Source organism: Micrasema longulum, unplaced genomic scaffold, assembly GCF_059751315.1.
Source record: "Micrasema longulum isolate JH-2025_06_02 unplaced genomic scaffold, ASM5975131v1 h1tg000486l, whole genome shotgun sequence".
In the NCBI taxonomy this organism is placed as follows: domain Eukaryota; kingdom Metazoa; phylum Arthropoda; class Insecta; order Trichoptera; family Brachycentridae; genus Micrasema; species Micrasema longulum.
Window position 1 is genome coordinate 567,438 of NW_028277683.1, and position 26,246 is coordinate 593,683.

The 26,246-nt window shown below is 32.3% G+C and overlaps 2 protein-coding genes across 2 annotated transcripts in view; one reads left to right on the forward strand and one right to left on the reverse strand.

Moving 5' to 3' along the window:
* The window catches only part of Adsl (adenylosuccinate lyase), a 138,673-nt gene that overhangs the window by 7,970 nt on the left and 104,457 nt on the right, over positions 1-26,246 (forward strand). The gene's annotated exons all lie outside the window — the stretch shown is intronic.
* On the reverse strand, positions 77-24,912 carry LOC148281226 (uncharacterized). The gene is made up of 3 exons (XM_088227039.1): positions 24,432-24,912; positions 9,056-9,220; positions 77-2,350 (listed from the first exon to the last, which is right to left on the reverse strand). The coding sequence occupies exons 1-3, from the start codon at positions 24,666-24,668 to the stop codon at positions 2,132-2,134; spliced, it is 621 nt and encodes a 206-aa protein (XP_088083165.1). The 5' UTR covers positions 24,669-24,912; the 3' UTR covers positions 77-2,131.

A 26,246-nucleotide genomic window follows, 5' to 3' on the forward strand; every position in this document is an offset into this window, starting at 1 on the left:
AGGAGATAGAGAAGATTCAGAATAACACCACTGGGGTGTTATTCTGAATCTTTTCTACCCCATACCGAGTGATTAATTTTTTTAATTTTTTTGTTTGCGTTTTCACTTTACTTCTTATATGATCACATCGATATTTAACCCTTATAGTGCCTACGAGCGTCATCGCGCTCGTATGTATAAAAGTTTTAAGTGCCACGAGCTCGCGAAATCAGTTGCTGTTTAGAGCGCAGTGAGGAAAGTCGCTTGCACGCATCGTTATTTTTTTACTTTCTACGTATTACATAAGGTTAAAATTATTATATTATTACCAAATACAATATAAAAAGATCCATAAAATTAAAATCTAACAAATCTAAGAGTAAATGACATCAAAAACAAAAGTTTTCTTTGGTATTTTAAAATTATATGAGTAAAAAATAATGGCACTAAAAGGGTTAAACGTCAAATAAATATGAACACGCGATTATTATATTTAATTCTTTATTGAATGACTGTATATCGAGTGGGTAGTTTATTAACCTATGAATCATATAATGGTATGCTGCTAATTTATGTGTCTATGGATGCACCGAGGATGCGTGGATTGTGGTGTCTGTAAAAATAGGCTTTCTATAGATTTTAAAATAATGTTTGTTTTCGAATGTTTGACAGGTCTAAGCAATTTATGTCTCTATCTTTTTCTATATCTGATGAGAATTGAATTTTTGTATGGAATGAATTTGAAAAACTAATAAATGACTCCAGGATTCTACCCGTCTCTTTCCAACAAATTGAAATATTGTCGACTATAGTAAATAGTATTTTTCAAAAATGTAGATTTCAATAATTTATTTTCTAGGTCCATAAAAAAGGCTTTCTAATTGGTGGTAATATTTGTTATCAAATCTGAAATAATTAGTTCTTACGCCTAAGTAAAAAAATTCTAGAATTTCGTAAGCGATTCTTGGTGGAATATTTTTCTTTTCTAGTTGTTATCAATGAGTTTTATGCATTCATTTATTGGTACATTTTTAAAAAGGCTAACTACATCTAGTGAGATAAGTTTATAATTTGTTGGCAAAGTGAGGTGTTTTATTTTTTCTATAAGATCAAGATAATTTAGAATTCTATGTTCTGGTTCAAAGTTTGTATATCGTGAAACAAACATGATGATTTTCATTTAGAACATATTGCGATCTTAAGCATTACCCAAAACACTTAATTAGGTTGAATTGACCAAAACGTATTAGTTTTGGTCCGTTTTTTAACAGTTTTATTAATCATTTGACGTTCAATCATCGGTGCGGTAATATATTAAGCTAAGTGTATTCGTATACAAAAAAAATACCCAAATTTCTTGCTTCTCTATTCCCGCGATGAGATCCATAATTGCACCCCAAGGCTGGTATTATGGACGCATTTGTAGCGCGGTAAAACGTATTTTTAGTACTGTAATACGCGCTGTACCGCTGTAGAAGCCAGCCCTGAAGTATTGCAAAAACTACACAAAATAAGTTTAAAGTTAAATAATTGTTGCGTTTTCATCAAAACGGAAAAAAAATTGTTTCATTAAAAAAGAAAGATAAAACAGCTTATTTTACACATTTTTATAAAAACGCTACAGTTATTTTTTTGTATAAAATAAATATTCGCGTTCTTGTGATTTACCCAAATATTTCATTTTGAGGGCCATTTTCAATGAGTTGTAAATATCTCACCATTAGAAAATGGAAATCAAGTTGGGGTAGAGTGGGATTCGAACCACGAACCTTTGAGCCGTGAATCCGAGGCACTAGCCACGGGACCACAACCAGATTAATGTTTTTTTTTTTACTTTAATTTAACAATTGAACTTTCAACTTAAGTTTTTTTCCGGCTTGGCGCGCAACTAACTTTTCTATTGATCAGTATCTGTTGCAGTTCATATCGACTAGTCCGAACATTAGAAACTGATTTCTTGCCGTTAAATTACTGTTTCAAATAGTTCTGTGACAGTTCACGGAACAGTAATTTCTTGCAGTTGATACCAACAGCTTAGGTTGTGCTGAACAGTGACTTTAAACATTCAACTAATCAGAAAAGTCGGTACCAGGTATCAGCTGCCTAAAGCAGTTGGTATCAACTTAGAGAAGGCGGCATGAACATGGCTAGCCTAGCGTCGATTCCTTCCATTGAAGGAGTTCAAACTCAGCACTAGATCAGCCAAGTATAGAAGTCCTGCGACGAAAGACAGAATCATCTGCGCCATGACCTTAATACTCTCCCAGTAGTACACGGCCTTCACCTTCTTTGTGATAGAGAAGCAGATGCTGATGATGACCCCCCCGGAGCAGAACAGCATAATCACCCCCAAGGAATGAAGAATCACCGGCTGAAATATAAACACGAACACGATTTAATTTCATTGAAAATAAGTCATTGTAAATGCAATAACGGATCATTACAAACAGATCCCTTTTGGAGTGCAGTTGAAGCAAGAACCCTCTAAGAGAGCTGGTTGAAGGTCTCGTCATTTTACCCACGAGAACCTCTGTAAGGAAGAGCGGAAAAAACTCTGTGTAAGAGAGTCGTTCAATCTGAACTGACCTGTAGATAAGAGAGAGCTGAAATCGTGACCTCTATAAAAGATCGTTTGGTTGTCAGGGCTGGTATTCCAATCGAAATTATAGCGCGGTATAGCGCGTTTTTACGTACTGAATACGCATTATAGCGCGCTGTAAACGCGTTCGGAATACCAACCCAGGTGTAGCCGTAGCGTCACTGCTTGTGCACGTGATGACAAGTTTACAATTTGTATGATGTATGCATGTGGATCTTTTATGTACCTCTTTACCTAATACATACATATATCATGTACTTTCGTTTTTTTGTATCACCTGTACATACAGGTATGTACATAGAAGTACCTAATGGGAATTGGAAGCCTTTCGGGGTTCGACTGTATACTGCATTCCCAAGTGAGTCATTTTGACCAAATTAAGGGTCAAAAAGTATCATTTGTTTATTGTCTCAATGGCTAATATATACTTTAGCAACTCCTTCAAAGATTGTTTGTTTCTGTAAGAAAACTGGAACATTAATTTATATGGTTCGTTTTTGTTATATGATTTCTCCTAAGAAAAACATTGAGTGATTTTTTTTGTGTAAAATTTTGAATAATTTACTAGTCTCCAGAGCTTGTCAAAATGATCAGTGTAAGAGTGTAGAAATATAAAATAAAGTTTTTCGAATTCGCATCAGTTACTACTGCACACAAAAAGTTGTTAAAATGCAGTAATAAAACTGCAAAAAAAGTACTTTTAGCAATGAAAACAGCCTAAAATGCAGTATTTTATAAGGTTTACGGCGTTTAAGTTGGTTTTTGGTGAAAACTAATAGCAGATACATCTTTAGGGTAAAAGTACTTTGAATTAATACACATTAAATTTATAAAAAAACATGGTTTATTTATCAAATTATTGTGTAAAAGATATTTAAAAAATACCTGGCTTTTATCAAATTATAATGCAAAAAATATTTTTAAAACACGTGGCTTTTATTTTTACAGATTATTCATATGAGTTAAAAATGTATTTTTTTGATTGCGTAGTAAAAAATGTTTTACTATTTTAAGTGCCTACGGTATATTGAAATAGTGTTGCAGTTTACTTAGTAAACATCAGTAATGAATACAAAGAAAAATAATGCAGTAACAGCTAATTTTATATACGAGAATACTATGATATATGTATTATGTGGCGGTTAAATGTAAAACCGCCATTGTGCATAATCACTATTTATGAAAAAATGACGGGGCAACTTATAAACCTGGGCACATCGATACATGACAGCAAAAATTTTATTGTCTTTGAATTTCATAGAGTTTTAACCATCGAAAAAAAAGAAGATTGGAAATTCGATCAACTGAGAGCTGAAACTAGATGTATATTATTTTCATAGATTATCTATAACAGAAAAATTCTTCTTCTTTCTTCTTACAGAAAAATACGCATTTTTATTTTTTGTAAATTAAAAATAAATAGTAAATTAGAAGAACTAATAATATAGAATATACATGAACAACAATATTAAGGAAAATACAAAAATAACGTTTGATACTTTTAAAAATGTATTATTAAGTGTTACAAATATAATCTATAAACGGGATAGCGATTAAAAGTAATTGGAAAAAAATGCAATTTATACATAAACATATTAAAATTAGAATTATACATAAACATATTAAAATTAAAAGTATACAAATACAAAAATAAGAATTATATATGTACAAAAATTATATTATAACTAGGCGGTTACCTACACTGATATATTTCGAAACACCACGCATCTCGGCTTCACCATGAATTTCTTCTAAAACAATTTCGTCACGTGACAAAGTCGCCCCTGAGTAGCGCCTGCTAACGCCACTTAGCAAAAATATCCTCGTTTTTATTACAATATTTCGGCTACGCCATGAGTTTCTTAACGTCACAAATATCGTCATTTTTACTGTGCTTTTTCTGATGCGTAGCAAATAAAAAAAAATACAGCGCTCCATATTCTACCCAACCTATTCAAATAGTTTTTAAATAAAACCTTTTGAATAAAATAATTAAGTGGGTTATAAATCATCGATTTCATTTTATATTTGAAACGTATTTAAAAATAAATATATAATATAATATATCAACAAATAGTAAAATATGAAAATACTGAATGTGGTTTTATTATTGAATTACTCTGCACAATTTACGGCCATTATTAAGTTTTTTGTCTATTGGAAATGTTAACTAGTGTTGTAGTGGTCAAACTGACATTTGGAAAACAAAGTGACCAACATATAAATATTTAATTCTATGGTGACCAATCACACTTATGTACGAATTTCAAAAGTGATAATTTTATTTAACAAACCAAATAACGGATTCTATTCAATTGGAACTGTAAAAGATGTTTATGATTATTAAAAATATTTTTTCGGCACTCAACACATTTTGGAAATCATTTTAGATTAAATATCACGGTAAATAATTATTTTGTTCTAAAAATATATGATTAGGTACGTCTTTAATTACGATCTAGAAATTAAACGTCAAAATTTTCGCCTTTAAAAAACTATAATCGACCCGTGACAAAATACAAATAATAACAAAATATCGCCAATAGTAATTAAACCTAGATGTGCTAAAGATCTGAATGGCCAAATTATATTATTTATTATTATTAGAATCATTGACATGACATGTATTTCAACCATAGCTACATTCACATTGCTTTATTTCTGAATAAGATGCATGCGAGTTCAACTGTTATGTTTTTCTATGGTTATGCCTACTGCCATCTGTCATATATCAAAGTGCCCAGGTTTATAAGTAACGCCACACAATTTTTACATTGAACATAAAAAAAATAGTATTTTTGCTGCTGGTTTAGTTGGCGGTTTTGCATTTAATCCCCTCACACTACTTATTGCATTTTTATTAGCTGTACAACTTAATATACTCCATATTACAAATCCATCCAGCCAGAAGTTAAAAAAATATCCCGGTTTCGTAACCTCAAAGTATCCAAATTAAGTGTGTCTCTTATAATATGTAGATTGAGAATTGGCCATACGGTATTGGCATCACACCTCAAAAGAATTCAAGTAGTGACCTCTGCTTTATGTGAATGTGAAGAGGAAGAGGAGACTGCGGATCACGTTCTATTTAACTGCAGATTGTTACCTAATGACGATTTTTTTTATAGACATTTGCTTACTGGGTCTATCTTTTCCACTTAGTATTCAGCATCTTCTTTCCTTGAACTGTCCTATGGTCAATAGTGTGATAGTCAAACATTTAAGAAAATACAGAAAAAACATCTAAGACACAAAGTATATATTCTTACAAACTAAATCATTTACGAAATTAAAGTTATGTGAATTAAAATTAAATATATTACCTATTATTATCTTATTGTTCAGCCCTGTTCTATAAGTTGTTTACATGTGATCCGCTCGTTAAATATTGTCAACTCTTTCGTTAATTTGCAACAGTTTTGCAACCTTGCAACAAAAACATTTGTAAATTAAGGCATGTATCACTCAAATTTGGGTGCTTTGCCAAGAAAAAAAAATGTATGCTCGGACAGTTTTGCAGAAAATTTGCAGTAATGTTTGAACTTACTACACTCTAGATAGCAAATGAATGAAAGAGCACAGCAGTAACTCGGGTTACTGCATTGAAGTTAGTATTTTAATCATTTATGGGCTAAAAACTTGATAACGAAACTTGTAGGTACTTAATTTTCAGCCTTATAGCTTATTCAATGCTGGTTATGAATCAATAAATAACTCTAAAACGACAAATGTGAGTTGCGGCGGAGTATCTAGTGAATTAAAACAATACACAATAAACAATGAACTAGAGATCTAACCGAGAAAGACAAGCAACTAATTCTTACCCCACGGGGCCGCAAAAGACGATTTCTTTTATTGTCTATAATCTGAAATATTAAAAATGTATTATGTTTTTTACAAATTATTTATTACGTGTGCCGGAAACTGTACACAATTAATCACCACAAAACAAAACAACAATAAAAATAATTATTGAGTCACTGAATCATTGTGAACATGATAAAATACTGCACTTTTAAAATACTGATTACGTAATTCATAAAATGTGTTTAGAACGATGCAAATAATTATTCAAAAATTTTAATATATCATACTAGTGATAATTATAAGTTTTATACCTATTAGTCCCAATTATTAGCGTACAACCGTGTAGTTATTTTGTTAGTGGGTTAGACACCCACCTCAAAAATTTAAGCTTAAATTTGTATACAAATATCAAACAGAAGTTCATGACGCTAATAACATGCTTATACGCCTGTTTATCCATTAAAATATGAAGAGGTCAAAATGCATAATATGTTATTTTTTATGGTTATGACATACCTACTCGTGTTAGCAATGTTATTGTATTTTTTAAAATATGGTTTATTAATAATGCCCATGGGATATTTTCACTTCAGGCGAATATGTTCGGTACATCATAAAAATTGACTGTAAAACATATAAACACAAATGACATATATAATTTTTATTTTATTTTTTATTTGTTCATATTGTTCCCATTATAAACTATGATTAATAATAGAAATAATGTGACCTCACTGGGGTTACCCGTGCCGAGGACACTTAACAATATACTTTAAAAATATATTTTTACGTTTGAGAATAAACAAAGAAGACTTAATAATCAGAGATAATTATTATAATGTTCAGACAGTTTTAAACACTGCATATTAATGATTATAACTAATTTATGTACATCTATATTATTTATATTGCTAAACGCACAATGAAAGAACAAAAACATAACATAAGCTATACATTTGTGGAGCAGTTGATTTAATATTGGTTTGGGCGAATGAGACAATCCATTTTACTTCTACCTAGCTCCAGTATCCATTTTTATTGCCTTTTTAAACATTTTCTCGTTACTAGCTGTTTTAATAGATTGTGGAAGTAGGTTTTAGATTTTAATTGAATAATACTCAAAATCCCTTTGTCCGAAAGTGGTATTAATTGCTATTTGTTTAAGTTGTCTTTGTGTTGAGGATCTAGTGATTATATTCTTTGTATGTCATGTATTGTGGGGTTATGTCGTTCATTTGAGTAAGAATAGTTTTCGAATTTTTTATTTTTTTTATAAAAGGAAATATTTGCTTTCTTATTATATTTTAATAAGAGATTTTAATGATAATTTTATCAAAATCATTATTTAAATTTCGCGAGTACCTACTCTCAGGTTAAAATCCTGCAAAAAGAAATCGATGAGTGATTTAGTCGGTCTCATGGTTTATTGGTTATTGCTTTTGCTTTTGCCAGCCATTAAATAAATAAATAATTGTAAAACAATAAATATCGATCCATCGTATTGTATTTTATCATGCCGCGTAGATTTTTGCCGCGGTGTGAAATGGGCCAATCATGCGATATCACGCAGTGGGCTCGTGGTTTGCGCGTGCACAGCGGTCCAATCTCCGTGAATGTACGGTAAATATTTTCGCGTAGCCTTTTTTCAGAGGCTTGTCAGCAGATGGGAAAGAGGATATAGAAGGAAGTTATGAAAAATGCACCACAACACCCAGAACAATTGAGAAAAATCTTTCTTGGATTTTATTTCTTGCAACTGGTGGGAAACGAACTCGCGACGCCAGTTTCGTAGTTAGCCGTCGTCCAACTAACTGCGCCACGGCGAGGCCCCTGTCTTTGTTAAAAGTTTTATACATAACTGGAGTACTATGCCTCTGATTGGCATCACATTTTTTCTAACGAAAAATAAAGGATTTCTTGCTCGTAACAATTATGACTGCACAATCATAAAACCCCGTGATTTGCTTTCTGCTCAAAATAATAAAGGAAAATTCATCTTTAAAATGGTACTAGTATAGGGTTGCCATTCGTCCCGATATATCGGGACTGTCACCGTTATTGAGCCCTCTGTCCCGACGTCCCGATGAAACCTATAATGTCCCGATTTAAACTTACACAGTACAACGCTGTTAATCAACAAGAATCACAGCCGTACGGACAATGAATGTGAAAATAAGGTGGAAAATGGTTTCAGCAATTAATATATCTTAAGAACTTTATAGAAGCTGATCTTGCCTCGATATAGAGGAAATTGATAGGTTCTGTGAAAGAAAAATATTGTTTTTGTTAATTTTTGAAATTGACCGAGTATTTTTGTTCCATTCCTGCTCATAAAACCATAACGGAAAAGGTTATATCTTTGATGTTGGCCCAGTGAAAAGGACCGATAAAAAATTTCGTCTGCTTCCAGGGACTGTATAATCAATACTGCAGTAATATGTTCATTTGGAATCATAGAAAAAATATGGACAGCCGTCTTTCTTTCGCAAGAAGCACCACATAAAATCTAAGAAGAACATTTCTATTATATTTCTGAAAATTCGTTATAAAATTGCCCCTTTTTGTTAGAACATATCCGTATTCCAGAACGTCCCGATCAGACCCAAGCAAAATATGGCAACCCTATACTAGTACCTATTATAATACTACTATTGAATACTGGATACTCACAAATAATCCAGACAGTTCCCTCTTGGCGGCGAGGCAGATGATGATCCATATTGTGATGACGCTGAATAAGAAATAGGTGACCATGGGAAGAATCATCGTCTTGATAGTGTCGCACGTAGTGTGAATCAGTTCGGAGTATAGACTGGCGCAGGTTACCAATAAGATCTGCAAATAAATATCACGTTATTGCCGACTGCGACACGGTACAATTTTTTACATTGAAAACCCCACCCACTTACCCGAAACTTACATTTATTGCTTTCAATATCGAGAATTTTTTCAAAGCCGAGAAACATGGAACAGGCAGAGGAAGGATGGAAACAGATTAAACGCGGTTAAAATGCAATCTCCTAGACGAATGTGTGGGAAATCAATGTATGACATCGTTACGAATGATGATTTCAGGCGAGAATGTAAATTTGAGTCAGGTATAATTGATAAGATCAAGAAAGGGTATCTGAGATGGTTTGGTCATGTAGAACAAATGGATGACGAAAGAATGGTAAAACATGTATATATGGCGAGAATGATCGATAACGTGAGACGAAGACGACCAAGAAAGACGTGGCATGATCAGATAAACCACAATTTTAAGTCTGGTCATGTCAAAATCAGACACAACCGAAGAGCATGTATAACAAGATGTACGAATGTGGAAGAAGCTAAGAATCTATGTCAGTATAGATGTGCGTGGCGGTCAATCCTCTCTACCTATCCTTACGGGGAAACGGCGTGATGGTATTATTAACATTGATTTTTAAGAAAGATAGGCTGGAGGTTGGGCTTATCCAGAGATCAATATACGTATGAGTTAGAAACTAACTTAAATATATTTTCTCTTCGAGACCGTCGAAATAAATACGACCTTCTAGTCCTATTTAAAATTCTCAACTCACTCTTTGATGCGCCTGAACTACTGAGCTCAATAAAATCAATCCCCTATCACCGTCAGTGCACCTTTGTATATATATTATATTTGTGTCCCTCCCTCAATCTAATTTTCCCAATTCTAACGTCGATAGGGTATGTTAGTTCATTATCTTGTTAGTGAACCGGGTGAACCAGAGCCGTCACCAGCCCTCCACGGGTTATTCTGTAACAGTTCGTACAGAGCAACCTTTTCACCTTTTTTCTGTTTCAAATACACCCTGATTCAAACATCTATCAACAAAAAAAATATGATACTTCATTTCCAGAATCACCCTATTCAAGACAAAAACCTAGCATCAACCTATTCAAAACCTTCATTAATACAAGTGATTTTATGGTCCTTCAATCTTGTTATGATAAAGGAGAAGCAACTTCGCACATGCCAAGAATATTGGGTATACATGGATGCCCAATTTTTAAAATGCTTAAGTTCAATTTTATCGGTTTTGACTTGGCAACACTGCCGTGTAGATCATTTTGTGAACTATATACATTTCCCTAATTATTTTTTCAATAAAGAATATCCATGTCGAATTTTGTATTTAAAAAATGATTTAAAAAATATTTTTTCAATTTCAAAAAATTTTCAATTCTTAAGTTCTAAAAATCTCTTAGTCCAAGAGTTTTTTCCTTAAGAAAAAATCCCTTAGTTCTTTAAATACTTTTAAAACATCCCTAAGTCCTGACCTCAGGATTAAGTCCACTTTTTTACAAGCAATAATTTTGTAACTAAACATGAAACGATTTTATGTTTTTTTATCTTAAAATAAAGAAGAATAAAAACTTCACAATACGTATTTTCGACTTTCCAAAATTCTGTCATTTAACATTTTAGGAACAAAATAAACACTAACTTGAAATATCTCTGAGCTACAAAAATGGACTTAGGCATTTTTAGAAATTGGGCATCCACATATTATATTTTACATCTCTCGTATGTATGATTTTATTTCATTAAAACTATAGTAAAACCGTGGTTTGCAGTTTAAACAATCTCCCGAAAAATTGCTGGTTTGTGATATTTGAGGTTTTTAAAACAAGGTCTTCAATTTATCCTCTACGAATGTTCCTACCTCTCGTACCTTCTATTAAAAGCAATTTGCTTTCACGCATGACCTCTTAAATATAAAAATGCACGTGAACTTTGTGAGAACCTTAGAGTAACAACATAAGAGATCATTTCTTTATTTTATGGCTCGTTCTACTTTTACTCTTGTCGTAGAAAGTATGTAAAATAATTTTAAAAATAACGTCTATTCAATGAAGTGAATAAATAAGTAGACACGTTATTCGTCCACTATTCGCTATTAGAATATATCGAAATATCGAATCATACGAAGGGATTTTGAGCATTATTCAATTAAAATCTATAACCTACTTCCACTATCTATTAAAACAATTAGTAACGAGAAAATGTTTAAAAAGGCTATAAAAAATGGATAGTGGAGCTAGGTAGAAGTAAAATGGATTGTCTCATTCGCCCAAACCAATATTGAATAAACTGCTCCACAAGTATATAACTGATGTCAGGTTTTTGTTATTTACATTGTGCGTTTTGTAGTATAAACAATATAGATGTACAGAATTGCCTAGTTTTTTAAACTGTCTGAATATTTTGTTAATTTATCTCTGTTTATTAAACTAGTCTTCTTTGTTTATTCTCAAATGTAAAAACATTTCAAAAAAGTATATTGCTAAGTGTCCTCGGCACGGGTAACCCCAGTAAGGTCACATTATTTTTATTAATAATTATAGTTTGTAAGAGAAAAATATGAACAAATAAATAAATAAAATACCCAATAATGCAAAACGAAAGAAACCGAATAAATAAATATGTATACATTTTTATTTTATTTTATTCAAAAATCATACTGACATTCATAATAAGTATTAAAAACAAAGGTTTTCAAGCATAAACATACCAATTAAGTTTTCATAAATTAAGTATCGGTGGCTTCCGTCGTGTTGTGACCAAGACGCTTAAAGCACACGCGGAAGGTTCCGGGTTTGATTCCCGGTGAGAAAATTGAAATTGATTATATTTTTTCTCAAGCCTGGGTGTAATGTGATGTAATTCACCAAAGTAATTGGGCCTCCTGGCCCGTTGTGGAAAAAAAATGTGTAAACATTAAATGTGAGAAAAAAACTGAGTTGCTAAAATGATCGTTAACGTTTACCTTTTCTATTGAGGTAATTATTGATAATAAATAAAAATGCCGAATGTACACTTTGAGTCATCTATGCACACATATATGAACGCATACATATACAAACATGCATACGCACGTCTACATGCATATATAAAACATACATACTGCTTTTCAATTTGTTTATTAATGATGTTGCTAAATCATTCTCTTACTCTCGTTTTTGGCTCTTCGCGGACGACAACAAAATTCTCAAAATAATTCAAACTTTACAAGACTGCTTTCTTCTTCAATCAGACATTAACTCTTTTAACCGATGGTGTAAAGTCAATAAATTAGAACTAAATATTAAAAAATGCAAAATAATGTCATTTCATAGAACCAAACAACCAATTTCCTTCGAGTACCTATTAGAAAACTCCAAAATTGATGTAGTCAAGTCCATCAGAGATTTAGGAGTTGTTTTGGACTATAAACTGACATACAGCGAGCATATAGATAATACAGTAAATAAATCACTGAAATTACTTGGCTTCATTAACAGAATATCCTCTGATTTTACTAATGTCCGTACAATCAAAACTCTTTATTGCTCAACTGTTCGCCCTCTTCTTGAATATGCCTCAGTGGTCTGGTCTCCATTCTATATCAATAGCATAAATCACATTGAATCAGTCCAACATCGATTGCTTCGAAAAATAGCGTGGATGCTTGGACTAGGGAGAGATAATTATTCTTACGCTGAAATAGAGTCAATGTTAAATATTTCTAGTCTACAAAAACGTAGAACTAATATTGACTCCATATATATGTTCGGCATACTAAATGGTATAATCGATGTTCCATCATTACTGGGACAAGTAAAATTCAATATTCCGACTCGTAGATTGAGAAACAATGAAGTACTGTTCATCGATCAGCATAGAACAAACTATGGCCTAAATTCTCCAATGACCCGCCTTTGTCGTATTGTTAACTCAAGACAAGATCTGGACTTTTTTGGTTTAAGTTTACAACGATTTAAACGAACACTAAATAAATAGTCCAGATCTTGTCTCGATGTCCCTTATGTTTGTCAATGCTTCTTTCTTTTTTTAAAAATGTTTTAAACTATTCTTTTATTGTAATATTTAAACCTTATAAATTTTACATTTTTTTTTTTTTTGCAACACAACAGGCCAGGAGGCCTAATTACAGTGGTGAATTACATCACAGAGCACCCAGGCTTGAGAAAAATCACATTTTAATTTTTGTGTTCTCACCGGGAATCGAACCCGGAACCTCCCGTACGTGAGTCAAGCGTCTTGACCACTACACCACGGAGGCCATGTATACATGGACAATGTCCGTTAATAAATAAATAAATACACAAACACATACATTACATGCGGTACATATTATAAACCACGCAAGATGGACACTCAGCAACTATACCAAATAATTAACTCCATGAAGAAATTATCTGTATAATTGCAATGTGCAGTAAAAATGTCTTAATACAAAGCCCATTATAATGTTTACAGGTACGTCTAATAAGTTACTTTGAGGAATAATTGTTTTCACAAGTTGGTATTTAAAAAAGATAATTTAATCTGGTATAGCGAAGAGGACGATTTGCTTATTTCAACGACTTATACCTAAAAAGATGTTTTAAAATATACCAAACACTTGTTATGTTTCAAATGTATAAAAATACATTTCATTCCACCAATCGCTTGGTTCTTTGGCCATTTTTCCGTAAAAGCAGCTTTGATTTTACTAACCTACTCGTATCTAACTGACGATTACTAACCAAATATAATAATTAAATTGCAGTCAAGATAAATAGGTGTAATATCTCGTAATGTATAGAAAATCCTAAATAACAGTTATATGAATCCAGTGTATAGAGAGTTTAAAGTCCTCTAAAATAGCATTAGATCAAATTAACGTTAGCAAGAAACTAATTCCAACATTAAATATTATGTTTTAACTGTTAAATGTGTTCTGTCAAGAAATAATTTCCTAAAACAGGTTTTAATATTTTAAAATTATGTAAATGCGGCATTTATATCGGTATATTTAATTGCGCATGGGGAAATTATTACGAAAATCTTTACCAGTAAAAAAATGATGCGACGCGGCGTTGCCAATAAGCGACAATTTGTTGTTTCATGAATCTAGGTGGCACTGGTAGTCAAAATGACATTTCGGTTTTCAATGCCTTCGGCGTTGCCAGCCATACGTATTTTAAGGTGGAAAAATGAACAGAATTTAGCGGTTTGAATCGAATTCTAATCATTTTCACGGATCAAAATTGGATGTTTCTTTTTAGAGAAAAAATCGCTGAAATCTTGGACGTTTACGATATGGGTTTTGGACAAAAATAAAACGTGTATACATTATATCTATTAAGCGCCAGAGACAAAATTTTACACGCAATCACCAAAACTTGTTAGTTTTTTAACCAGTAGGAAAGCAATAGGAATCATTAAGGAAAAATCATTTTACTATATCTTTTTTACCAAAAATCCTGGATGAGCAAAAAAGGTGCATCATTTTATTCTAATGAAAATTACATAGATACATCCTTTCCCTCCTAACTCCCACCAGATTTTTTCAGAAATCTTTTATATTTGGCTACTGAATTTTACTCGATACAGATCGGCACCGCTAAATGCTTCGGTGAAAAAATCTTACAAAGACTTCTGTGAGAAAAATTGTCGCGTCAGAAATTTGAAAAAAACAACTTTCTTGCACTACCTGAAGCCTGAGAACCGCAATGTGAATTCATTCTTTATGGCGAATTGTTATGGTCATCAAGACGTCGCCAGCAGCGCGCGCTGATTAATTGAATAATGTATTATGAAAATTAGATATCTTTTGAATATCGTGGGATCTTCCTCATGAAATCATGTTCTTTTGACAGGTGTATGTACCCGCATGACGTTAATTGCAAGAATGAATTTTAAACAGGCCATAAAAATGATTCACGGGTTATTTATTAATTTACAGGTAGATCCCTTGTTTTTGTACCAAATTTGGTCGGATCCAGTGCTGTTTCGAGGTTTGGGCGATGTGTAAAATCTTGACGTCACTGTATATCGAGGCTTTACTTCAAGTTCCGGGATAATCGCCTTTAAAGCTTTTTTATTCTTTCAACTAATTATTTCTCCCACAATTTTCTTTTAATTTTTTTAAAGCTTTAAAAGATTAAATTTAATTATTTATTTTTATTTATTATACAGGACGTTCATTTAACCCTGTCACATCCGAAACCACGATGATCAGTATGAGCAAGAAGACATATTGGCACATTCAAATTTTTTTTTAGAACGAATAAAATTTAAAAAAATAAAATATCAAAGAAAGCAAATGGTTGCTTACTTCTGCAGGGGTGAAACGTGGAGGGGGAAGGGGGGAGTCTGATACTGCGCCGCGCTCCCCTCACTTCTACCCTGCAGAAGTAAGCAACCATTTGTTTTTTTGAATATGTTATATCTAAAAAAAAATAACAAATACTCCGCGATACGGCCCTGGGAGCATCAAAATGAATCACTTATTTTAGTTAGCGGAACCTGTTACTCAGTCCGTTCTTGTTAGTTCAGGTGGACATATTTATCTATCGAGTCTACACGTTCTACATATTTTAACTAAATGCGAATAATTTGGATGTATAAAACGTAATTTGATTGAAATCCAAGACTCTTAGAACCATGTCGTATAAACAAGCATTTTGCATATAGGGCCGTTTACATGTGGACAATACAATAGAAATGACAATATTGTCTTGTCCCAGCTCCGTGAACAGCCTCGACCGCGCAGGATGGAAAGCTGGGACTATACAAAATCCGGCCGCATTATTATTATATTTTTTTTAAAGAAATATTAGCGCTCTTATAATTTACACGAATATTTAAATTTTGGTGGCCATTTTCAACGAGTTGTAAATAACTACTATTAGAAAATGGAAATTAAGTTGGGGTAGAGTAAGGTTTGAACCTCGGGCCTCTGGCCCGTGAGTCCGCAACACTAGCCACGGGACCACAACCCGATTCACACGCGAGCGCTGCGAAAATGAATACACGACGGCCTTTTTAACCAGCGAATTCACGAAAAATATTATTTGTTTTGTAGCAAAATGTATTGGAATTCTTAAAGGACGAACTAAATAATGAAAATGTTTATTTCTGCTGCCATTTTCGGCAATTTTTTTTGGGAGCGACACGTCAAGCAAATCGCTATTGTCGCAAGGTTCTGCCCGTACGTGTTCACACGAGGACAAAGTGGCCGCGCGCGGTGGTGGGGGTAATATTTTTTCCGCGGAGATAGCCTGCCCTCTCGAGACAATGTTTTGTCTGTTTATACGCGGACAATGGCCGAGTCCTTGGACAAAACAGTATTGTTTTATCTACGTGTAAACGGACTTTTAGGTACACCTACTCACTCGTATGAGTTTATTCGCTACTCACATTTTAAAATATTAAATATCATTGTAAAACCAACAATATTTTGAGTTTCTCAAAATTTAACTTGACAAATACTGAATTTCATCCCCTAGGGAGTTATAACGATAAACATATTAATAACAACAGAGATGGCGAACATTTGAGATAAGGAAATATGAAAGTATAGGCATTTCTAGGACGTACGACGGGTCATTGGCTGGTTTAAGTAGCCACTTTACATGCTGTATAACATTACAAACGACATACAGACCTACCTCTACATTTATCCATCTCATACACTCTTAATTTGTTAAATTTGGTCATGCTATGTCTTTTTCGGTCTTCCTCGTCTTCTACAGTTGGCCGTTTTTTTGCTGTCCATTCGCTCTACATGTCGCTAGCCCAAAACAACAGTAAGATAAATCCGAAATTCCGATTTTGACGTACACATTTTATTTATTTATTTAAACGCTTTGTTGGCTTTTACATGTTTTATATATATTTATATTTAAAGAAGGGACATAATATTTTCCACATAAAAGTAGCAAAAAATTTAAATGAAGTAATAAAAATAAAGAAAAAAAATATATAAAAAAACTAATCTCACATATAGTACAGACATACAAATATTCCAGTCGAGGGAACAGAAGTAATTTTTTTCCCATCGGTTATATTAAAATAATCTTGAAATTAGAAGAATGTAGAAAAATAATTATTAAGAATACAGATATAAGTTAATAAAAAGTAGACATTTTAAAACAACATAGTATTAATTAAGTAAACATATTACAACAGAGATGAAAAACATTTTAGAGAAGGTAATATAGAAGTCTGGTCGATGATAAGTATAGAAATTGAAAAAATAAGATTTTCAGGCGATGCCTAGTAAAAAACAAACAAACAAACCATCACGCCGTTTCCCCGTAAGGGTAGACAGAGAGGATAGAACGCTACAACACTCTATCTTTGCATACAGATCTCGCTTCCTCTACATTCATACATCTTCTCATGCACGCGCGCCGATTATTCCGACTTTTGACATGTCCATCGTTAAGTATTTGTTGGATTTGGTCATGCCATGTCTTTCTCGGTCTCCCTCGATTTCTGCATCCACCAACATTCGCATTGTAAATATTCTTAGCCGTTCTCTCGCTGTCCATTCGTTCTACATGTCCAAACCAGCGCAGAGCTCCTTTCTTGATTTTGTCGATAATGCTTGTCTCAGCCTTACATAATGTACGGATCTCAACATTTGTGCATCTATCGTGCATAGTTTTACCACACATTCGCCTGAGAGATCGCATTTCGACAGCATTCAGCCTACTTTCATCCCTGTTTTTCCAAGTCCATACTTCGCTCCCATACATCAGGGATGAGACCAGGACTGTAGGTGAGTATGTAGGTGAAATAATTCAATTAGATGAATCTCACCCGCATAAATAAAGGTTTCAGCTCTTTAACTTCACAAACATTAACAAATGAAAGAATTTAAAGAATATAGATGTTCAAATGTCCAAAAATATTAACAATTTAAATAAAATAAACTATTGTAAGACGTCACTCCCCATTATGTACACAAGAATTGTTTATTTCTTTTACGTATGGGAAACGTTAATGTAAATATATGTATTAAATTAATGTATAAAAATATATTTAGTAGTAATATTGTATTTTTATTTGTTATCTGAATAAATAAAAAAATATGGGTAGAATTGTGAATGTTACATTGTGTGTAAAGTGGCCACTTAAACCAGCCATTGGCAGGTCATATGCCCTGTAGATGCCTAGACTTCTATATTTCCTTATCTAAAATGTTCTTCATCTCTGTTGTAACATGTTAATATAAACAGCTCCCCAGGGAGTTGAATCCAGTCCTTGTCTACAAAAATTTGGACAATTTCAAAAAATTGTTTATTAATTAAGTATTTTAATTTGTAGATAAAAACATGCAGAAACGAGTACGTTGATAAATTACTTAAAATATTTTTTTCAAATAATGAAATATTGAAGTTAGATAGTTGACATATTCGAAAGTAAAGTATTCATAATCTTCTTCAAATAATTTAATTCAGTCGGACCCTTTGCACACCTCAAAGTCCGATTATCTCCTTATGAGATATCTCCCTGCCGCATGCCGCTTTGGGTTAGCTTTGTAGAAACCAACCCAGGAACCCGGTGGCCCAGTACTTCCTTCTTGGTTTTGTCGATAATGCTTGTCTCAGCTTTACATAATGCACGGATCTCGACATTTACGCACCTATCATAGATACAGAACTCCTTTGTGAACTATAATCCTTAAAATGTAACATGATTGGAATGACAGTTGTCAGAAAAAGTGACGACACAACTTTGTAGTCACGTCAAAGGAGTTATTTATATTGACACACGAAAAATGATTTGTATCTGGCGTGTTAATTTATTTTTATATTACAATGCTTGAAACATAAATCAACAATAATAAATAAAATCCGCTTTAAAACTAAAATAAACCTAATTATCAACGACCTTCTTACAAGGTTACGTCATTTTGAAAAAAGGGCACTGCATTGGTACACCAGTCGCGGCGTATCTTGATCATTTTTGTTACATGAAGGTAAGATGATCAGTCTTACGCTTCATGTACCAGTCCAGAGACTATGAAATATTCAATTGTGAAAACAACCCTTTAAATAAATATTTTATATCAACCATGCCGGGAATCGAACCAGAGACCTCTAGCATGGTAGGCAAACGCGCTGACGATTACACCAAGAGACCGACAAATTATATTAAATAAATTATAATATTACTACTACTACTACTACTACCATCACGCCATTTCTCCGTAGAGGTAGGCAGACAGAATGGACCGCCACACACGTCTATCCCAGTATATATTCCTATAGTCCTTAAAATGTAACATCATAAGAATGACAGTTGTCGGAAAAAGTGACGACATAACTTTGTAGTAACGTCAAAGGATTTATTTATATTGACACACGAAAAATCATTTGTATCTGGCGTGATAATTTATTTTTCTATTACAATGCTTGAAACATAAATCAACATTAGTATATAAAATCAGCTTTAAAACTAAAAAAAAACCTTACTAAAATTTATTTCAACAGAGAGGGAAATGAAAGTCTAGGCATTTACAGGGCTTATGACCTGATACACAGTGTGAAAAGTGGCCACTTAAACCAGCTAATGACAGGTCATAAGCTCTGTAAATGCCTAGACTTCCATATTCCCTTCTCAAAAATGTTTTCCCTCTCTGTTGAATTAAATTTAAATATAAACAACTCGCTAGGGAGGAAATCCAGCCAGTCTGCAAGCATTTGGACATAATCAAACATTGTTAAAATAAACCTAATTATTAACGATGTTCTTACAAGGTTACATCATTTTGCAAAAACGTTAGAGATGGGACAAATTGATTTGATGTTGTTCATGAAAAAAATATAAATGTCTCATTTTTTGATGAACAATTATGTTAAACACACTATAATATGCTTGTTTTTTTGTTTTTTTATATCAATTTTCGGAAACAGAGTTTCATGATTGCGTGAAATAACTGATAAAATCGATTTTATCAGTGATCAGTAATTTCCCATCACTAATGAAATTAGTTAGACAGCTGTCATTCTAATCAAGCTATATTTTATTTAATTATTTATTTATTTATGAAATCATACAGTCTTTATATAAAACAAGAAACAAATTAACAATTTTAAAAAGTAAGACCAATTACAGATTTCACACTAATGAATGCAGGAGGAGAGGGGAAAAATAATTTTATTCCAAAAAAGTCCAAGCAAAAATATTACATAAAAAGTTCATAAAAAGGAGAAGACATTGTAAAGCTACTTTACTTTCCTCCCTCTCTCTCTGCTTCCATGAACATAAAAAAAAATCACAACTAACAATAAAGTATTCGATGCAGGTAGTAGATGTATATATTTAAGGACTATAATAATGTACCTTTAAGACCGAAAGCTTTAACAGTGTATTATAAATGTGAAATGATTTAAAAGCCACACATGCTTAAGAATTTTGATAAGACTTCTAATTTAAAAGCTATATCGTGTTACTAAATAACAAGAATGGTTGATTTCGAATAACATGAACTGTAATCTCAGATTTTTATCATAAATGACCTAAAAATAAGTCAATAGCCAACGTCATAGTGATAATTATATTTATTTTAAAGGTCCATAGTATTGAGAATGCATTCAACATTTAATCTAACATCGGGTGTTAACAAGACACAAGAAAAAAAAACAAATTAGTCAGTAATGCATTCTCCTTTAACAACAAATTGTTCAATAATTCTTGGCATCTTCACCGTACACTGCGCAAATATCGCGAGCAGCTTTATTCTCTCGATTGAACGCGAACAGGTGTCGAAAATGCTCACTTACAACTTTACTGTGTGTTGGTATAGCAACACTTTTATTTTTAAGTTTTTATTACTGGGTATATAGATTAATTGAAATGTTTTACAATATTTATGTATATCATGTCATCTTTATATTCTTACTAGTTATATGTAGGAATATGTATTTGAATAAACCAAATGCTATATTTTATTTCTTATTTGATATGTTTTAGCTATGTACCATACTTGTAAAAGCCCTCCGGGTGTTTATGTGAATTAAATAAGGACGAGGTTGTCTATTTTTTTAAAGCTCGAGATTAGCAATTAGCAAAAATTTACAAATCTGCTTTCCTTCCATACTTATACTTTTATTTGCTTTTTATATATCTTGATATTTTTTCATTATGTATTTTTGTATTATTTAATTTTGTATGTACTATTATTTGGCATATTATTTATTACGCCTATATTTTATATTTCTTACTATATATAGTATTGAGTGAGTTTCTAGAAAACATATCTAAATTATCATTTCAATTATGCTTTTATATATACATTCTTTTTCTGTTGATTTCAATGATACTATTATTTTGGTTTTTTCTTAATACTACTATATTTTACTATTATTTTGTTGATTTTAATGATACCATTATTTTGTATATTTGATTATGTGTGAATCTTAATTTGTATTATTTATATTTTAAAAATTATTTCTGATTATATTGTTTGCATTGTGTTCTTCGGAATTATATTATTTATTACTTATACTTCTTTTCTAGATTGTTATTCTATTGCATCACATGTCATTATAATTTAATCTAATTAATTTTACTATGTATTTTTATTGTTAATTATTATGGCTTGACACGGGCATAGGCTAAAAAGCATGAATAAGTTCATTAATATTTAAACTAGTGTAATTTTGAATGAAAAAAAAAAATGTTTATAAAAAAATAATAATATTATTATCTAATTGATTCCCGATTCAATTTATTTATTCAGATATCAATTGATTTCATCAAATTTTTCAGTACCAAAATGGCGTCATCAATAACACCTACCTGACAAAAATGGTTAAAAAAAATATTTAACCCTTTCCTTAACCCTTTATACCCTTCATAGGACACTTATTTTTTGTTGATTTACGTCTTGCAAACCTAATAAAATATGTTATTTTAAAAGAGAATAAACTTGTTGCATTTGGAAAAGCTGAGTGGAAGACTTATCTACCAGTGTACGTTATTATTTTATTTTTTTATTACGATACTCTTGTGACATGAGATTTATTATTAATCTAAAATATGAGAAAATAAAAACCTCAATTTCGGCGGTTTATTTATGTATATTGTCACATAAATAATAAATATAGGGCTATGTATAGCGTGTGAGCTCGCCAATATATGACAGTAAAAATTTTATTGTCTTTGAATTTCCTAGAGTTTTAACCATCGAAAAAAAGAAGATTGCAAATAAAATCAACAGACAATGGAAATTTTATGTGTATTATTTTAATAGATTGTTTATAACAGAAAAATACATAGAGAAATATGCATTTTTATTTTTTGTAATAAAAACAGTCTAGTAAATTCGAATAAATAAAAATACGCTTTATATTAACAATATTAATTAAAATGCAAAAATAACATTGAATACTTGAAAAATAAATATTACTGAGTGTTACAAACATAATTTAAAAAAACGGATAGCGATTAAAAGTAAAAACTATCTTCAGTTTAATTCTTATAGCGATAAATACATAAACATTATAAAACAGGAGTTATACAAATACAAAAATAATATTGTAACTAGGTGGCTACCTACACGGTTAAATTTCGAAACACCACGCAATTTCTTATCTCGGCTACGCTATGTAAAATGAAAAAAAATATTTAAATTAATAATTTCATCACGTCATGAAGTCGCCCCTGGGTAGCGCCTGCTAACGTCAATCAACAAAGACATCCTCGTTTTAATTACAATATTTCGGCTACGCCATAAATCTCTTTTTTTAAATAATTTCTCACGTCACAAAGTCGCCCCTGGGTAGCGCCTGCTAACGTCAATCAACAAAAACATCCTCGTTTTTATAACAGTATTTCGGCTACGCCATGAATTTCTTATAAAAAATGTCAAAACGTCACAAAGCCACTCTCTGAGTGTCGCTAATGACATCATTTACAAAAACATAATTATTTGTGCTTTTTTCAGGTACGCAACATTTTTTTTAAATACACCTACCTAACCGATAAAATACTATTAGTAATTAAACCAAGGTGTGCTTTAAAGTTCCGTATGGCCAAATAATATTATTTATTATTAGAATATTATTGACATGTAGTTCAAGCATTGCTGCATTCACGTTGCTTTACTTCTGAGAGCTCAACTGCTATGTTTTTCTATGGTTATGTTAATGTCATCTGTCATGTATTGGCGAGCTCACAGGCTATACTTACGCCTAAATATATAATAAAATAAAATAAAATAAATATATAATAATTGAAATAATAAAAACTAAAATGGGCCATATATAAATTGTGCTGTATTTTTTATTATTTTAATTTTCTGTTTATGTTGGCCTCGTAGTGTAATGGTCAGCGCGTTTGCCTACCATGCAAGAGGTCTCGGGTTCGATTCCCGACATGGTTGATATGAAATATTTATTTAAAAGGATGTTTTCACATTAGAATATTTCATAGTTCCTGGACTGGCACCTGGAGCGTAAGACTGATCATTTTACCTTCATGTAACAAAAATGATTAAGATACGCTGCGGTTGGTGTACCAATGCAGTGCCCTATGCACCATTAGGTGCGGAAAGGGAATGACGAAGATCTTATTACTACTACTACTACTACCATCACGCCATTTCTCCGTAGGGGTAGGCAGAGAGAATGGACCGCCACACACGTTTATCCTGGCATATATTCCTAGCTTCTTCCACATTCATACATCTTGTCATACACGCCCTTCGGTTCTGTCTGCTTTTGACATGACCAGACTAAAGGATTTGGTTTATCTGATCATGCCACGTCTTCCTTGGTTGTCGTCGTCTCACGTTACCGTTCGTTTTCGCCATATATACTTGTTTTACCATTCTTTCGTCGTCCATTCGTTATACGTGACCAAACCATCTCAGAGACCCTTTCTTAATCTTATCAATTACTTGACTCAGATTTACAGTCTCGCCTGATTTCATCGTTCGTAACCCTGTCATACATTGATTTTCCACATATTCGTCTAAGAGATTACATTTCAACCACGTTCACTCGGCTTTCATACTTCCTCTGCCAGTTCCATGTTTCACATTATCTTATAATGGTTTAAATTTACAAAACAAAGTATTCTCATATATTCTATAAATCTCCATCTTAGAACAGGCTGAGCCATGTTAGATGGAGACTATCATAAACATAGAACACTCCGTTTTCATTTTACATTAATTAGTTTTATATAGATTCCCTGTTAAAGAATGTGTACTATTTTTTTGCATTAAATATATATATATATTATACTTACGAGTTCAGCTACTTTAAATATAAAGTCTAACGACGTCAGGTGTTTTATTCTCTTTTTAAATCCCCCCGAGGGTCTCCATTCGCTGCTGTCATAATCGTGCGGTAGGTACCCCGAGGAGGCTGACGCCATCTTAAAATACTCGTTTCTACCTGGCAGCATCACTCTCCCACCACTGGCAACACTTCCTGTCACTGGGTCTATATTTGAATACACGTTTTCTATGCGGTTATCCGTCATAATTCGCAATAATCTATGGTCATTATTCGGCGGACTTCTTTTTGTTATTTTTACGTTATTCACCGTTGATTTCACATGGTTACACTCGAATTTGCACTTAATTACGTGGTTCGTCCCACGGGACGTGTTGTCACGGCGAAACTTAAAGAATAATGCACTTTTTTCTCGATTTTCCTTGACAGTTCGGTCGGCGGGAGGCGCGGGCGGTGCGCGGCGGCGCTTGTATGATGCACTTGGCACTTGCGGAATGATTTCATACGAATGAAAATATTCCGCCGTGTTAGTCATAACGCGCCGAGATAAAGTAATTCTACGTAGCAGAGGTAGCGAACCGACTTTCGTTATCTTATCGAAAATGCGGCCGTAAAATATTTTATGCTAGTCGTACCGGATAGAATCCAATCAGAAGTTGTTATTGTTCATTTACTTGATTATCATTGCGGTCTATAATCATATTGGTAATAATCGCTACATACTTTTGTGGGTTACGGCAGTAATTTAGCAATTTAAATAAGTTTTAATAGTCTGTCTCCTGTTCTTACTTTATCCGCATCAAATGGTACCTACTTTGCACATATTAATATATATTTTGTCTTTTATTAGGGTGTCTATTAAAACATGATAACATCGGCCAAAAACAAGTTACAATAATTTACAATAAACATAAGAACAACACAAACAGAAAGGATTAACAATATAGATACAAACAATACGAGTACAGTACGAGTATATTAATATTTCACACTCGATTTTTTTTTTTTTTTAATATTTTTATTTCTAAGCACTCTTTATACCACATATATGTAAATGGCAGAAATGCCGTATATAAATAAATAAATAAATAGAAAACAAAAATATAAGTACAAGAATAACATCAAAATATTAATTGTAATAATAAACATATAACTAAGTTTAAAAAAATTCAAAATAAATGGAAATAGGCAAGACATATTAGTAAATGAATGAGAATATGTAAAAGGTAATGTTATTTTTTTTAAAGTTAATATTTGCAAGCCTAACCTTGTTGCGCAAAATTTCGACCAACTCTTCTTTGGACCAGTCTGTTTTTTGGTTGGCTGGAAGATATTGCTTTTATTTATTAACGGACATTGTTCATTTGTACAATTCATAGGGTAATAATGTAAAAATAGTAAAAAGCATTTTTTTTAAAAGAAAAGAAGCATCGACAAACACAAAGGACACCAAGACAAGATTGGACTATTTATTTAGTGCTCGTTTAAACCGTTGTAAACTTAGACCAAAAAAGTCCAGATCTTGTCTTGAGTTTTATTTTTATCTTAAGAGACTTATTGCTTTTAGCAATTAGTCCGCTTAAGTACTTATTCTTTGTAATTGAAGTTTTAAATTTAAAAAAATGAGGAAGTTCAGCGTTTTTAAAATCTTTTTTTATATCCAAATCCCTTTGTCTGAAAGTGGTATAGTCTGTATTTGTTTAAGTTGTCTTTGTGTTGAGGATCTATTGATTATATTATTTGTATGTGATGTATTGTAGGGGTTATGTCTTTCATTTCAGTAAGAATAGTTTTTGAATCTGTAAGTACTGTATTGTTTTAGCGT

Coding starts and splice junctions, on each gene's coding strand:
- LOC148281226 (XM_088227039.1), bottom strand. CDS start 24,668: ATGACGGATAACCGCATAGAAAACGTGTATTCAAATATAGACCCAGTG. Junction 9,221..24,431: donor TATTTAAAGTAGCTGAACTC/GTAAGTATAATA, acceptor ATTTATTTGCAG/ATCTTATTGGTAACCTGCGC. Junction 2,351..9,055: donor GGGAACTGTCTGGATTATTT/GTGAGTATCCAG, acceptor TTTATATTTCAG/CCGGTGATTCTTCATTCCTT.